A 13,834-nucleotide genomic window follows, 5' to 3' on the forward strand; every position below is an offset into this window, starting at 1 on the left:
GAAAATTATAAAAAGGTCATGTATACCAGGTATCGATCGCTTACTCTGGCCAAGTAAGTGGTGAGCACGTGGTACCATGAACTTTTTATGATGGACATGCTTACAACCAATGTAGTAAGGACGGGGTGAGTGGGACAAATTAAAAAGTACCCAAATGAATCAAATGAGCAAAATATTTGATAATAATGTAAACACACAGCCGAGTGATGGAAGAGGTTGAAACTTTTTTCTTCTTTTCAATTCTGCATTCACATAATCACATTACTTCATATAAAAAGTTCATATGTCTAAAATGGTAACCTCTTTTCGATAGCTTGTTCCAGCGCTGTTCCTTGAAGCAGTAAACGGAGTTGGTTTACTTCAATCCAATGAAACAAACAGGGTAAGTACGTTTTAATAACAATAATCATCAATTCCGTATGTTGATAACAATAACTGTTTCTAATGCTAATATCGTTGTTACAACAGATAGAACCGAGGTCAAAGGTAGAATTACCGTTCTGGCTCGCTAGTGAACTGCACCTGAGACAGGCAGCATCTGTCACCGTTCCTCCATGTTTCAATAAGAAGTAATATGACCCAATATTTCCGCTCAGTTGGGTTTCATGTTTTATGCATTTGGCTAATAATATTATAGTCATTCTTATTACTATCATGTATATCGTCTTTCTATGCCAGAACTCGAGAAGAAATTGGGGCTGATGGTGCACACGTGGACTTAACTCGATGCTCATATTTTTATCAGTTAGGATGCAAGATAGTGCAATCGTGAGTGTTTTTTATATTGCTACAAGTTTCTGCTTTTTTAATTGTGTTTGTTGCTAAACGGTTCAAGATCGGTGACAAACTATTGTATCTTTACTCTTGGTTACTTTCCAAATAAGGTATAACCGTATAAGGATGTTTTGATCAAGGCGCATACATCAGCATCGGCGCTGGCCCTGAAGTTTTTATCGCTATTAACGAAAGAAGAAACTAAATGTAAGATTTGAATTACCCATTTTATTTGCTTACTGATTCTAAACATTTTGAATATAAAAATATAAGTAACTTGAAATCTTGTATATTTCTTGATTTTGAAGTGTATAATGCTGCTAAGTCATCAACTGCAGCATTTAAGAGTTGGCGTATGGGTGGACCGAGGTTTCAAAAGGCTTTAGTTCTTGGTAGAAAGAGGAAATCGACTGGGGAGTAATGTTCATTAGGTGAACCAAGTGCTGCTAATTAGCCATTAGCCACTGCTTGTGTGGCTCACATATGTACACTTGTAATGAAGTATACCACAACTTAACACAGATTGTGGAGATCTTAACCGATTTACTTGTATGGGTCATTTCTGATAACGTTTTATGTCTAATGGGTAAAAAAAATATCTAAAGAAAATAGGTCAAACGGGTCAAATAAAAGAAGATTTCTAAAAAGAAAATGGGTCAAATAAAAAAGACATCTAAAAAGGAAATGGGTCAAACGGGTCAAATAAAAAAAGATGTCTTAAAAAGAAAATAGGTCCAACAGGTCAAATAAAAAAAGATATCTACAAAGAAAATGGGTCAAACGGGTCAAACAGGAAAAAGATATCTAAAAAGGAATGGGTCAAACAGGTCATATAAAATACAAAGGATATTTAAAAAGATAATGGATCAAACGGGTTATCCAAAGTGCAACTTTTATATTTTGATACATAAAGCCTCGCATATCCGTTTGATTTAGAATCATCTTTGCCAAGCTTTTTGTTTATTAAAAAACTTCTAAAAGGAATTTGGACAAAAAGTGTTTCGGGTCAACCAAACCAGATGTGTGACACCTCTACTTACAATAAGAGAACATAGATCACAAAAAAAACCTGTCCTATAAGATTTGTTAGCAAAGTAACACTATGAAGATTGTAAGGCGCCATGTAGCTTCCATCTCCACCAAAAAAAATGCACATTGGGGGAACCTTTTCTGAATACTTGCTACGATATCTAACCGCTTCTCATCACCATCTAAGAAGAAATCGATGTATGCAACCGTTAAATCTGGGAAAAAAATATTGACCTTAGGGTCAAAAACATCTATCCCATGGACCACCTTGTGGAGTCTAGGCATTATGAAAACTGTATGACTCTCATTTTTATCTGTGTCCTTGCTGGTTCACCTAATGAAAACAGACAATTCCAAGTCAGCTGCAAGTAAAATATATCAGGTTGGAGGCTATTAAAAAGGTAAGCAAATCAGTTTTTAACAGCCTATTCTGGACTAAGAAACAGTCTAGATCAGCTGGCTAAAATAAGGTAAAAGATATCATACATGAATACATACATCTTTAGACATAATTTAAATAACTCGGAAAATTTGACCTATGAAGAAGCTAACATAATGATAAATATTGATTCATGAATTATGATAGTTACTTTCTATTTTCTCATCACCTCATTTGGTTATATCTACATATCAATCTAACAAAATAATTCTCCTGTTTTGTTTTTGTTCTTGCGTTCTTTCCTTAACAAAAGAATTCTCCTGTTTTGTTTAGAAAATATAACGCAACTACGGACACGTAGTTAGGTATGAGACCAAAAATAACATTTGCTTTAACTTTTTTACGGATATGAAACGAATGCGGTATTAGGTAATAGCAATACCTGCCTAATTATCTAAACTCGTTTATTCACATTGACCCGTTTTGAGACATACCCAACCGACACATTTTGACACATACCCAACCTGACCTGTTTTAACCATCATCTAGTCGTTTAACCTATTACCTAAAACGTTTGAAGCACTGGGAAATTCAAGAGCCTTTAGGTAAGGGTATGGTGGTAACTTGGCTTCAAACGGCTGAGAAACTATAACTCCTTCTATAACAAGATGTAAATAGATAGATAGATAGTTAGATAGATACAAAGAGTGAGAAATTAGCTTACATATAAACTTATGTTCTTGCTGCTCAACCTCCAAAATATTTCTGGTTTCATCTTTGCATCCATGATTCAAATAGCACAAAACTGATATATGTATATATATACATATTTTCAAATCCTTCTCCTGAAATTGAACAGACAACTATTACAAATTATAATAACCCTAGATAAGACACGAACAATCACAAAACACATAACGAATTAAACTGTAGTTAAGTATACACTAATTGATAATTGAATCACTAAGTATTTTAACAAACTAAACTGAAGATGATTGAAGCAAAAAAAAAGGAGAAGACAAACCAAGGATAAGGATGTGAGTACAGGAAGACAGATACAGAAGAATATGGAGTAGTGGAGTAGTACAAACCACCGGTTCGATCCGGGTTGAAACCAGTGTTTTACACCTCTATTTGATATCGTATAAAAACATGTTTTGCTTTTCTATAAAATGTAAAAAGAAAACTAACACGTTTTCAAACAGATTAAACCGAAAACCGAACAGATGAACAGCTTAACCGATTGAATTAAAAATCGAACCGAATAACCAATTCGGTTTTTGGTTCGGGTTGTAACCAAAACACGAAGGATCGAATTTGTAAACTGAATAAACCAAAGAGATAAGAAAATAGGCTTGGGATCAGCTAAAAACAAGTGTAAAAAAGATATTAACACCTTGATTTTTCGGTTTCAAACCGATCAAACTAAACACCATATCCTAACCGAAATAAAGCTGACCGAATAACCAATACGGTTTTGGTTCCTAATATAACCCAAACAACAGGAACATTGAGTTTTTAAACCGAATTAACCAAACCGAAACCTAAATAAACTAAAAACCAAAGTTTTAGTTACCTGGTAAGATGCTGTGATTATATATCCACACAAACAAAATAATATGATTCTTTTGTGTTCCAAATCCTTTCAAGGGTCTTGAAAGATTATTACTCAGCATTGTAAGCCAGATAATAAAAAATGTAAAGATATAAAATGTGCAAGATAATCGAACATGTAAACATATAAAATCCTTTCAATGGATGAACAAATAATTACCTGTAAGAACACCACAGGAACAGAAAAACACACCCAAAGCTTTGTAAAGTAAGAACAAACCTCATGTTATCATGGCTATGGCTGTGACTTGGACTCTGAGTTCGGCTTCTAGCGTAACTGTGCCTTCAATCATACTCCTCTACCTGTGGCCAACAAATCACCAGCTGAATCTTTTTAGTTGGTAATTAACTAATAATATTTATTTTCTATTAAAAATCCATTAATATGGTTGGTCGATACCGTTTTCGTGCCTGTACTTATGAAAACAGTTTGACCGTTCAACCGCCCTGGTTAACCACAAGATATTCCAAAATTAGCTAGCTAAACAAACACATTTAAACTATAAGTTTTGAGTTTTTAGTTATCGCTTACGCCATACTGATCGCCGAAGTAATGGTGTACCCGATGGTCGTACCAACTTGAGTCACATATTGAGATATTCCACATAGTTTGTACTTAAACCCTCCTGTTGCCACAACATGATCAATGAGTTATTATAATCAACCTTTCAAAGCTATATTTTGATTAGCATAAACTTACCAAGACTAACTTTAACAGCTTGCATGTAGTTATAGTTTTGGGTGCCAGTAATCGGATCAGGAGACCTGTAGCAGTCTGAAAGCAAAATGGAGGTGTACCAAGTGACAGCAATGGCTGCAAGTAAAAGAACTCCAAGGATCCAACCTAACTGAGCCAAACACCAAGCTAAGGACAACACTCCGGACCCTATCACCACAGCCATGACATATGCACTTGTAGTAAGCAATGTTCCTGCAAACAAAACCAAGTATTATAACAGATCTGCTAGAAAAAAAGTAACAGATCTGTATCTATTTCACAGATCTAGTAGAAACAACAAACCGAGAAGTTGAACCCAGTAGATCTTGTCACACCCCGACCACAAAAAACAACAAATCATGGCGGAAACGTCGGGGAGTGTCGTAACAGAATCATTGTTTCACAACCATGGATTTAATTGTTTCATTTTATTGAATTATTGAACTCATTGTTTTAGTACAATTCAGATAAATACAAATACTTGTTTCTCAGTTTTAAAGTCGCTAAGGCACAAGTCCATCCTATGTGTTGCATGCATCAATAATGATCACATAGCAGTACCTGAAACATATATGAAAATAGGTACGTCAGCATAAAAATGCCTGTGAGTAACATAGGTTTTGTTGATTTAGATTCATGGCTTTAGTTAACATAAGAAAAGGGTTTTATGTTTTACCAAAAATAGCCATGAATCCTTGTGAAAAGTTTTATTTCTAAAATGCATTGTTTGAATAAAGGTTTGTAGTATATAAAATATACTTTGGTTTAGTAAAGACCGGATAAGTAGTATATCAAAATATACTCTAGTTTAGAAATAGTTAATAGGTAGTATATCAAAATATACTTTGGTTAATGAAATAATAGATTTGATAGTATATCTCAAGTATACTTTGGTTTAAGAATAAAAATATCGGTAGTATATCAAATTATACTTTGGTTTGAAAATAGCATATCAACTATGCTTTGGTTTGAAAATAGCATATCAAACTATGCTTTGGTAGTACATCAAAATATACTTTTATAAACAGTAGCATATCAAACTATGCTTTGGTTTGAAAATAGCATATCAAACTATGCTTTGGTAGTACATTAAAATATACTTTAGTAAACAGTAGCATATCAAACTATGCTTTGGTTTATAAAAAAGTAGCATGTTAAAACATATGTTGGATTTTGTACATAGTATATCAAAAATATACTTTGGATAATAATATCACATTTGAGAGTATATCAAGCTATACTTTGGTAGTATATCAAAATATACAAAAGAAATTGTGATTTGGATTCATTCAAACCTTAGTGTATCAAACTACACTTTGGAGACTATAGAAATACCACACAGACAATTTCTATTTGGTTAAAATTTGGTTTCTAACATTCCGTACAACAGGAATGGGGCGTCTAGTCCTATAGCGTTATATCGTACTACCAATCGGCTTGGTGAATGCATTAAAATGAGTACAATCCAACAATTAGTTTTACAAGTTTTGAAAATCAGTGTTTAAACCATAGATAATCGTTTAATACGTCAAAAGAATAAGTACTAATCATGTGTAATCATGTAGTTTAAAATCATGAAAATAACAAATAGGCACATATGTTTCACCCCAAAACATTTGAAAGCAGTAAAAGAGGGGACTATGTACTCACTTGAGATTGCAAGTATCCTTGATTTAGTGTCCTAACAAAGCTTGGGAAATCAAGGAATCAAGTGGCACCTAGTATGGAATCACTATGTCATACAATCGGATCCTAAATCGGGAGATAATATAGATTGTGTTCTATAAATCAAATGAGTATTTGAACTCATATGGTATGATTTAATAGAGCTAACTTTCTGATTTGGAAGTCTAGCTAAGTGCTTTTGACCCGTTTCGACCCATTATGGTAGTATAAGCTACTATAATCCGTCGATTGCGTAAAACTATGGTCGGATGGTTAACTATGTGCTATCTCAAGTCTTACATGCCCAATTATGCCTAAACATGTTAGTAAATCACATTATATGTCAAAACGTGGATCACATATGCAAAATACGGATTTATGCTTTAAAAGGGCATTTTGGTCATTTCCTATGGGCATATAAGCTATCTAACAAATAACTAACCAATCCTAAGTGATCATAAGGTATAACCTCAGAGGTTATTCCCTATGCAGTTATGATCACTAAGCAAGCTTGGTCGGATCCTAATGATCGACCAAATGGGGCGGGTTCGAAAGTCTAAGCGGTTGTTTAGACCACTTAACTTACGACCCTAAACAAGCACCAAACTAATAGTGACGAGTTAAACATGTCAAAACATGTTTAACCTACTTAGAAAACTGATTTGGTATCAAAACAAAGTGTTTTGATACCTAAAAGTAGTTCCGTGGCAAAATGCGTGCTAAAACGCATTTTGACCGAAACTTTGACTCGTCACTACGCCTAGTTAACATGGTAATCAGTAGGTATAATCGCTAAGGATTATAACCATCGTGATTACAATCATGTTGCAAAGTTCGAACGAACTTTGCGTTGACCATAGACTGGTCAAATCTGAAAGTCAAACACTGTTTGACTTTTAAGCTAGGAAAGCAATAAAGAATGAAGGAATGCTTACAAAAGGTCCTTGCTTGAACCTGACCTTATAATTCTCAGGTATGAAGTTAATAAACCCCAACTTAGAGAACTTTAGATCAAGTGTGAGGAAAAACAATGAAAGGGCCTTGCTATTTATAGTAGTGCATGAAGAACAAGATCAAGATAAGTGTTTATGTAACCTCCAAGCAAGAAATCCTAGCCATACAAGTGTTTGATGCAGGTTAGAAGCCTTGGAGAGGTGTTAACTTGGTTAACACACCAAGAAATTTACATAAACAGCCCTTGAAGTTTAAACAGTTTTCTGAAAATCATTTTTGGTCGCTGGGCATGTTCACACAGCTCGTGTAAGGTATGGGGAAGCCTTACGCCGCCTGCCTGGCTCTCCCCGATCAGCAATAGTTTCACAATTGACAGTTCAGGTCTCTACACTTGATTAAGCCCATTTCTTGCACTTTTAACACCCGTTAAGCCATTTTCAAGGCTCTACAAGGTCATTAAAGTTTAGAGGACTCAAAATAGCTCGGAAAACTCTTGGATGTCGGCTCATTTGGTCGTACGGTCGCGTTATTCGTCAAATTACGATGAAACTCAAACGGACGCGAAAACGAACCAAATTAAGCGACGAACGGTATTTTTTCATGCCGATCACTAAAATAAAAATTATTTTAGTGTGTACAAAAATTTTGGATGTCCAGATGTGGTCAGAACGTAAGATATGCGCGAAAATGCAAACCTACGCCGTTTTTGACACTTTTAGTCCCTGTAAGATCATATAAGCATATTTTTGCACACCGAACCTATCAAAGCTTATTTCTAAGCTATGTTTAGGTTATATATGGTATGTTTAGCTTATGATCAAGTTTCGGACTGTACGTTGCCTTACGAAACGACAGACTTTTGCAGTTTGACGCAAATAGTCCCTGTGAGCGAATAAACTTGTTTTTGCCATACCAAACCTTCAAAAACTTATTTCTAAGTTATGTAAAGGTTATTTAAGGTACGTTAAGCCTATTTCATTATTCCGGAGTGTTTGTCGCGTTAAACTGATTACGTTTACGCACCGGTGCGCGTATAACCTTCCAGAAAGCGATTTAAAGCTCGAAATCGAACAAGAATTGATATGTGCAAATGATACACATATTTATACAAATCCCAAGTATGAAACATAATATTTCATTGGATTTGCATTTGTGTGATAGTCGTAGTGACACAGGTGTCACAGTCTCCCCTACTTTAGGAAATTTCGTCCCGAAATTTAATTTTAGAGGAAACCTGTGAAGACAACTGTGATTGTTTCGCTTTCGAATGAATCCTCCGTTTCCCAAGTAAAACTCTAGGTCACGTTTGGATTCTTAGTGAATCTGATAGTTGCCAAAATGTTGTCGTTGTATTAACAAAAACATGGGGTTTCGAACAACGGATAGGTGAATGTTTCCTATGAAGACTATTATAGGAAACTTGTGTGTGCTCGAAATCAGAGTCGGAGATTGCAAGATAAAGTAACATTGGTCAAGGTCCAGGATTTCTAGTAACTTAAATAACGCTACATTCGCAATGTAATAAGGAACACTTATATATAAGAAGTACCAGCGGCGTATCCACCATGCCCTTTTTACATTGTTCCCGTCTCATTGTTCTTATCACTATAGGTCTTAACATATGATAAAACTCGCTGTGGTTTCTGTGCACTGAATTCCATAATTACGTATGCATCCATAATTACGTAATTCCTTGCACAGTCCGAACAGTTCATTTCATAATGTGTAGGGTAAAATCAATCGAACAAACATGAAATGACTTGACTAGATCACGAAAGGATCTTTTTAATTAGATCAACGAACGATCTTTTTAACTAGATCAACACATAATCCCCTTAACTAGACCGTCGTACGATCTCTTTAAATAGACCACTTAAGGGATCTTTGTAACTCAAAAACCAAATAATCGTTTTGAAACAGCACTTTGGAATCCAAGGGTCTGACTATTTGCATAGGAAGCTCCTTAAGGATTTAAGATAGTACTTTGAGTAACCTTCTGAGAATCTAACATATGGAAATACGGAAGATTTTACTAGGATATAGATAGCGAGCTTTGGAATTACACATAAACACAAAATCACAAAATTGTGCATTTGTTAATTTAGTTATTAGCTCGTTCGTTAATTTGAATTAATGCATTTGAAGTACACTAGAAATCCAATCACGGACTTCAATTAGTACTTTAAATATCCCCAAGAGTCAAGCTATGAGATAGGAAGACCTTACAAGGATTTGGCTTTGTTTTGCATTGTGACATTTGTATTAAGGCATATAAGGAATCCAATTAAGGACTCATGAAAATACCTTTAGATATCAAATCAAAGATTTGAAATGGTATTTCAAGTATCTGTTTTAAGAATTTGAAATTTGTACCTTGTACTTTGTTTCTTAAAAGAAACTAGTACTTAGGATTTTTGGGGAGATCACTAGTGATCATAAAAATGAAAGAACCACACCAGTAGTTTGTTTTGTTAGGAACGCAGTTCATTGGCGTCAACGTCGTAGGGGTATGTCAATACACACATAATCGTATCAGTTTTGGAAATAAAATTGGAACGATAATTTTATTTATATAACTGCTGAATTGTTTCAAATGTCAAAAGATAACAGACAAGGAAATACAAAAGTTTAATTGTTCACTGCTGCATTATCATTTGCATTTGCCTCGTTTATGTTAAACACTCGTCCGCGTGCTGGATTTGCGTTAACAAGTCTCGGGTAATTGTTCCGGTAGTGAGTAAGATCACCACAGTTATAGCACGATCCAGGTGGAAACTGTGCTTGAACAGCAGCAGGATTTGCAGCATTTTGGTTTTGGATAACATGACGGCAGGTATTGACCAAATGTCCCAATCGCCCACAGTGGGTACAATTGTGACACGGTGTCTGATCCACATGGTGACGGTTGCATTTGTTGCACAAGGGTGTAGTACCAATATAGTTTTTCTTAGCACGAGGCTGTGCTGGTTGGTTTGGTGCAACCTGATCATTCTGAGCAACTACTGCGAAGTTTTGTGAAGCCTTACACTTCTTCGACTTCTTAGAGGACTCGGTCTGTTTGTCCTTTGGTTTTTCTTGTGCCGACTTGTCAGATGGTTTCTGGTCGCCTTTTCTGAAAAGTTTACCCTTCCTGATTTGAGATTCAGTCAGGGTAGTGGATAGTTCAATGGCCTGTCTGACAGTAGTAAGGTTGCTACCGGTAACAATGTCCTGAATTGGGTCAGGGAGGCCATCGATGTACTTTTCAATCGCCTTCTCCAAAGGCGTAACCATGGTAGGACACAACAGACTTAACTCCTCGTAACGATTAGTGTAGGCTCGATGTTCACCGCTGTCTTGCTTAAGATCATCAAATTCCCGTTCCAAAGCCCTGAGCTCATCGATGTTCACCGCTGTCTGACAGTAGTAAGGTTGCTACCGGTAACAATGTCCTGAATTGGGTCAGGGAGGCCATCGATGTACTTTTCAATCGCCTTCTCCAAAGGCGTAACCATGGTAGGACACAACAGACTTAACTCCTCGTAACGATTAGTGTAGGCTCGATGTTCACCGCTGTCTTGCTTAAGATCATCAAATTCCCGTTCCAAAGCCCTGAGCTCATGACGAGGACAGAATTCCTTCATCATTAGAGCCCGAAGCTCTTCCCAGGTTTGTGCCATTGCCAGATCGGCACCTCTATCCCTCATTACACCGTTCTACCATGTGAGTGCTCTTTTCTGAAATACACTCAACGCAAACTCAACTTTTCATTCGTTTGGGCATTGCACATGACGAAATGTGCTTTCGAGACTCTCAAACCACTGTAGGAGCCCAGTGGCCCCTTCAGACCCAGTAAATGGAAATGGCTTAGCTGAGTTAAATGTCTTATAGCTGCACTGAACATTGTTATTGTTCGCTTGATTTATCTGGGTAATAAGGTTCGAGAGTACAGCAGTGATTTGCTGAGTGATTAAGGGTGCCATGGCGGCATCCTGAGCTTGATCACGTCGAGGAGACATATTCTAAAAGAGCAAAGAAACATGAGGGAAAACGAGTGAGATGTTTATTGGATATTCAAAACTGGATGTTAAGAATATCGACAAGGCATAAGGATTGTGATCATTCGTTTGTTACTTCAAACAAACAAACAACACACAGTGACTAATCAAAGTAAATGGATCAATATAATGTATCACCGAGGACATGCTCGCCTATAAGTGAACACTCACCCCAAGAGTTCCCAGGTAAGAGTGACTAGTCCGATACTGCGGATTTATACGAACACTCTAGCCTTAGACAGAAAACTCAGGGTACAGGCATTCACTCTTCAGTTTGCACGTGTTCACATTATTTAGACCCAAACTTTGACGAGATTTTGAAAACACCAAGGGATTAAAAGCCAAAAAACAAATCATCTAAGGATAGATGACTTCTTGTGATGTTTTGAAAAATTTTGACTCGAGAGAATGAATTGTGTTTTGTTTTTGTTAATCACCTAAGGACAGGTGAAGTGTATTGTTTTAAGTCGAAACACAAGATAACTTGTGTTAGGGTCCTAGGAAGGTTATAGTCTAGGTCAAAGCATTACTAATAACCTAATTCCCTATAATCATTGGCTCTGATACCAACTTTTCTGTCACACCCCGACCACGTAAAACAACAAATCGTGGTGGAAACATCGGGGAGTGTCGTAACAGAATCATTGTTTCACAACCATGGATTTAATTGTTTCGTTTTATTGAATTATTGAACTCATTGTTTTAGTACAATTCAGATAAATACAAATAATTGTTTCTCAGTTTTAAAGTCGCTAAGGCACAAGTCCATCCTATGTGTAGCATTCATCAACAATCATCACATAGCAGTACCTGAAACATATATGAAAATAGGTACGTCAGCATAAAAATGCCTGTGAGTAACATAGGTTTTGTTGATTTAGATTCATGGCTTTAGTTAACATAAGAAAAAGGTTTTATATTTTACCAAAAATAGCCATGAATCCTTGTGAAAAGTTTTGTTTCTAAAATGCATTGTTTGAATAAAGGTTTGTAGTATATAAAATATACTTTGGTTTAGAAAAGACCGGATAAGTAGTATATCAAAATATACTTTAGTTTTGAAATAGTTAATAGGTAGTATATCAAAATATACTTTGGTTAATGAAATAATAGATTTGATAGTATATCTCAAGTATACTTTGGTTTAAGAATAAAAATATCGGTAGTATATCAAATTATATTTTGGTTTGAAAATAGCATATCAACTATGCTTTGGTTTGAAAATAGCATATCAAACTATGCTTTAGTAGTACATCAAAATATACTTTAGTAAACAGAAGCATATCAAACTATGCTTTGGTTTGAAAATAGCATATCAAACTATGCTTTGGAAGTAAATCAAAATATACTTTAGTAAACAATAGCATATCAAACTATGCTTTGGTTTGAAAATAGCATATCAAACTATGCTTTGGTAGTACATCGAAATATACTTTAGTTTATAACAGTAGCATATCAAACTATGCTTTGGTTTATAACAAAGTAGCATGTTAAAACATATGTTGGATTTTGTACATCGTATATCAAAAATATACTTTGGATAATAATATCACATTTGAGAGTATATCAAGCTATACTTTGGTAGTATATCAAAATATACAAAGGAAATTGTGATTTGGATTCATTCAAACCTTAGTGTATCAAACTACACTTTGGAGACTATAGAAATACCACAAAGGCAATTTCTATTTGGTTAAAATTTGGTTTCTGACATTCCGTACAACAGGAATGGGGTGTCTAGTCCTATAGCGCTATATCGTACTACCAATTGGCTTGGTGAATGTATTAAAATGAGTACAATCCAACAATTAGTTTTGCAAGTTTTGAAAATCAGTGTTTAAACCGTGGATAATCGTTTAATTCGTCAAAAGAATAAATACTAATCATGTGTAATCATATAGTTTAAAATCATGAAAATAACAAATAGGCACATATGTTTCACCCCAAAACATTTGAAAGCAGTAAAAGAGGGGACTATGTACTCACTTGAGATTGCAAGTATCCTTGATTTAGTGTCCTAACAAAGCTTGGGAAATCAAGGAATCATGTGACACCTAGTATGGAATCACTATGTCATACAATCGGATCCTAAATCGGGAGATAGGATAGATTGGTGTTCTATAAATCAAATGAGTATTTGAACTCATATGGTATGATTTAATAGTGCTAACATTCTGATTCGGAAGTCTAGCTAAGTGCTTTTGACCCGTTTCGACCCATTATGGTAGTATAAGCTACTATAATCCGTCGATTGCGTAAAACTATGGTCGGATGGTTAACTATGTGCTATGTCTAGTATTACATGCCCAATTATGCCTAAACATGTTAGTAAATCACATTATATGTCAAAACGTGGATCACATATGCAAAATACGGATTTATGCTTTAAAAGGGCATTTTGGTCATTTCCTATGGGCATATAAGCTATCTAACAAATAACTAACCAATCCTAAGTGATCATAAGGTATAACCTCAGAGGTTATTCCCTATGCAATTATGATCACTAAGCAAGCTTGGTCGGATCCTAATGATCGACCAAACGGGTCGGGTTCGAAAGTCTAAGCGGTTGTTTAGATCGCTTAACTTGCGACCCTAAACAAGCACCAAACTAATAGTGACGAGTTAAACATGTCAAGACATGTTTAACCTACTTAGAAAACTGAT

General features: G+C 35.5%; 1 protein-coding gene and 1 pseudogene across 1 annotated transcript; one reads left to right on the plus strand and one right to left on the minus strand.

Moving 5' to 3' along the window:
- The first annotated feature begins 206 nt into the window (after positions 1-206).
- On the plus strand, positions 207-1,195 carry LOC110928639 (annotated as a pseudogene).
- Positions 1,196-4,176: 2,981 nt separating this feature from the next.
- Positions 4,177-10,406, minus strand: LOC110928631 (amino acid permease 8-like). Its single transcript, XM_022171659.1, has 4 exons — positions 10,259-10,406; positions 4,497-4,727; positions 4,329-4,422; positions 4,177-4,243 (listed from the first exon to the last, which is right to left on the minus strand). Exons 1-4 carry the CDS (start codon positions 10,404-10,406, stop codon positions 4,177-4,179), a joined length of 540 nt encoding a protein of 179 aa, XP_022027351.1.
- Between the last annotated feature and the right edge of the window lie 3,428 nt (positions 10,407-13,834).

The sequence above is a fragment of the Helianthus annuus genome, chromosome 1 (assembly GCF_002127325.2).
Source record: "Helianthus annuus cultivar XRQ/B chromosome 1, HanXRQr2.0-SUNRISE, whole genome shotgun sequence".
NCBI lineage: Eukaryota > Viridiplantae > Streptophyta > Magnoliopsida > Asterales > Asteraceae > Helianthus > Helianthus annuus.

Coding starts and splice junctions, on each gene's coding strand:
- LOC110928631 (XM_022171659.1), bottom strand. CDS start 10,406: ATGGTTACGCCTTTGGAGAAGGCGATTGAAAAGTACATCGATGGCCTC. Junction 4,423..4,496: donor AGCTGTTAAAGTTAGTCTTG/GTAAGTTTATGC, acceptor TTGTGGCAACAG/GAGGGTTTAAGTACAAACTA. Junction 4,244..4,328: donor ACTTCGGCGATCAGTATGGC/GTAAGCGATAAC, acceptor GTGGTTAACCAG/GGCGGTTGAACGGTCAAACT.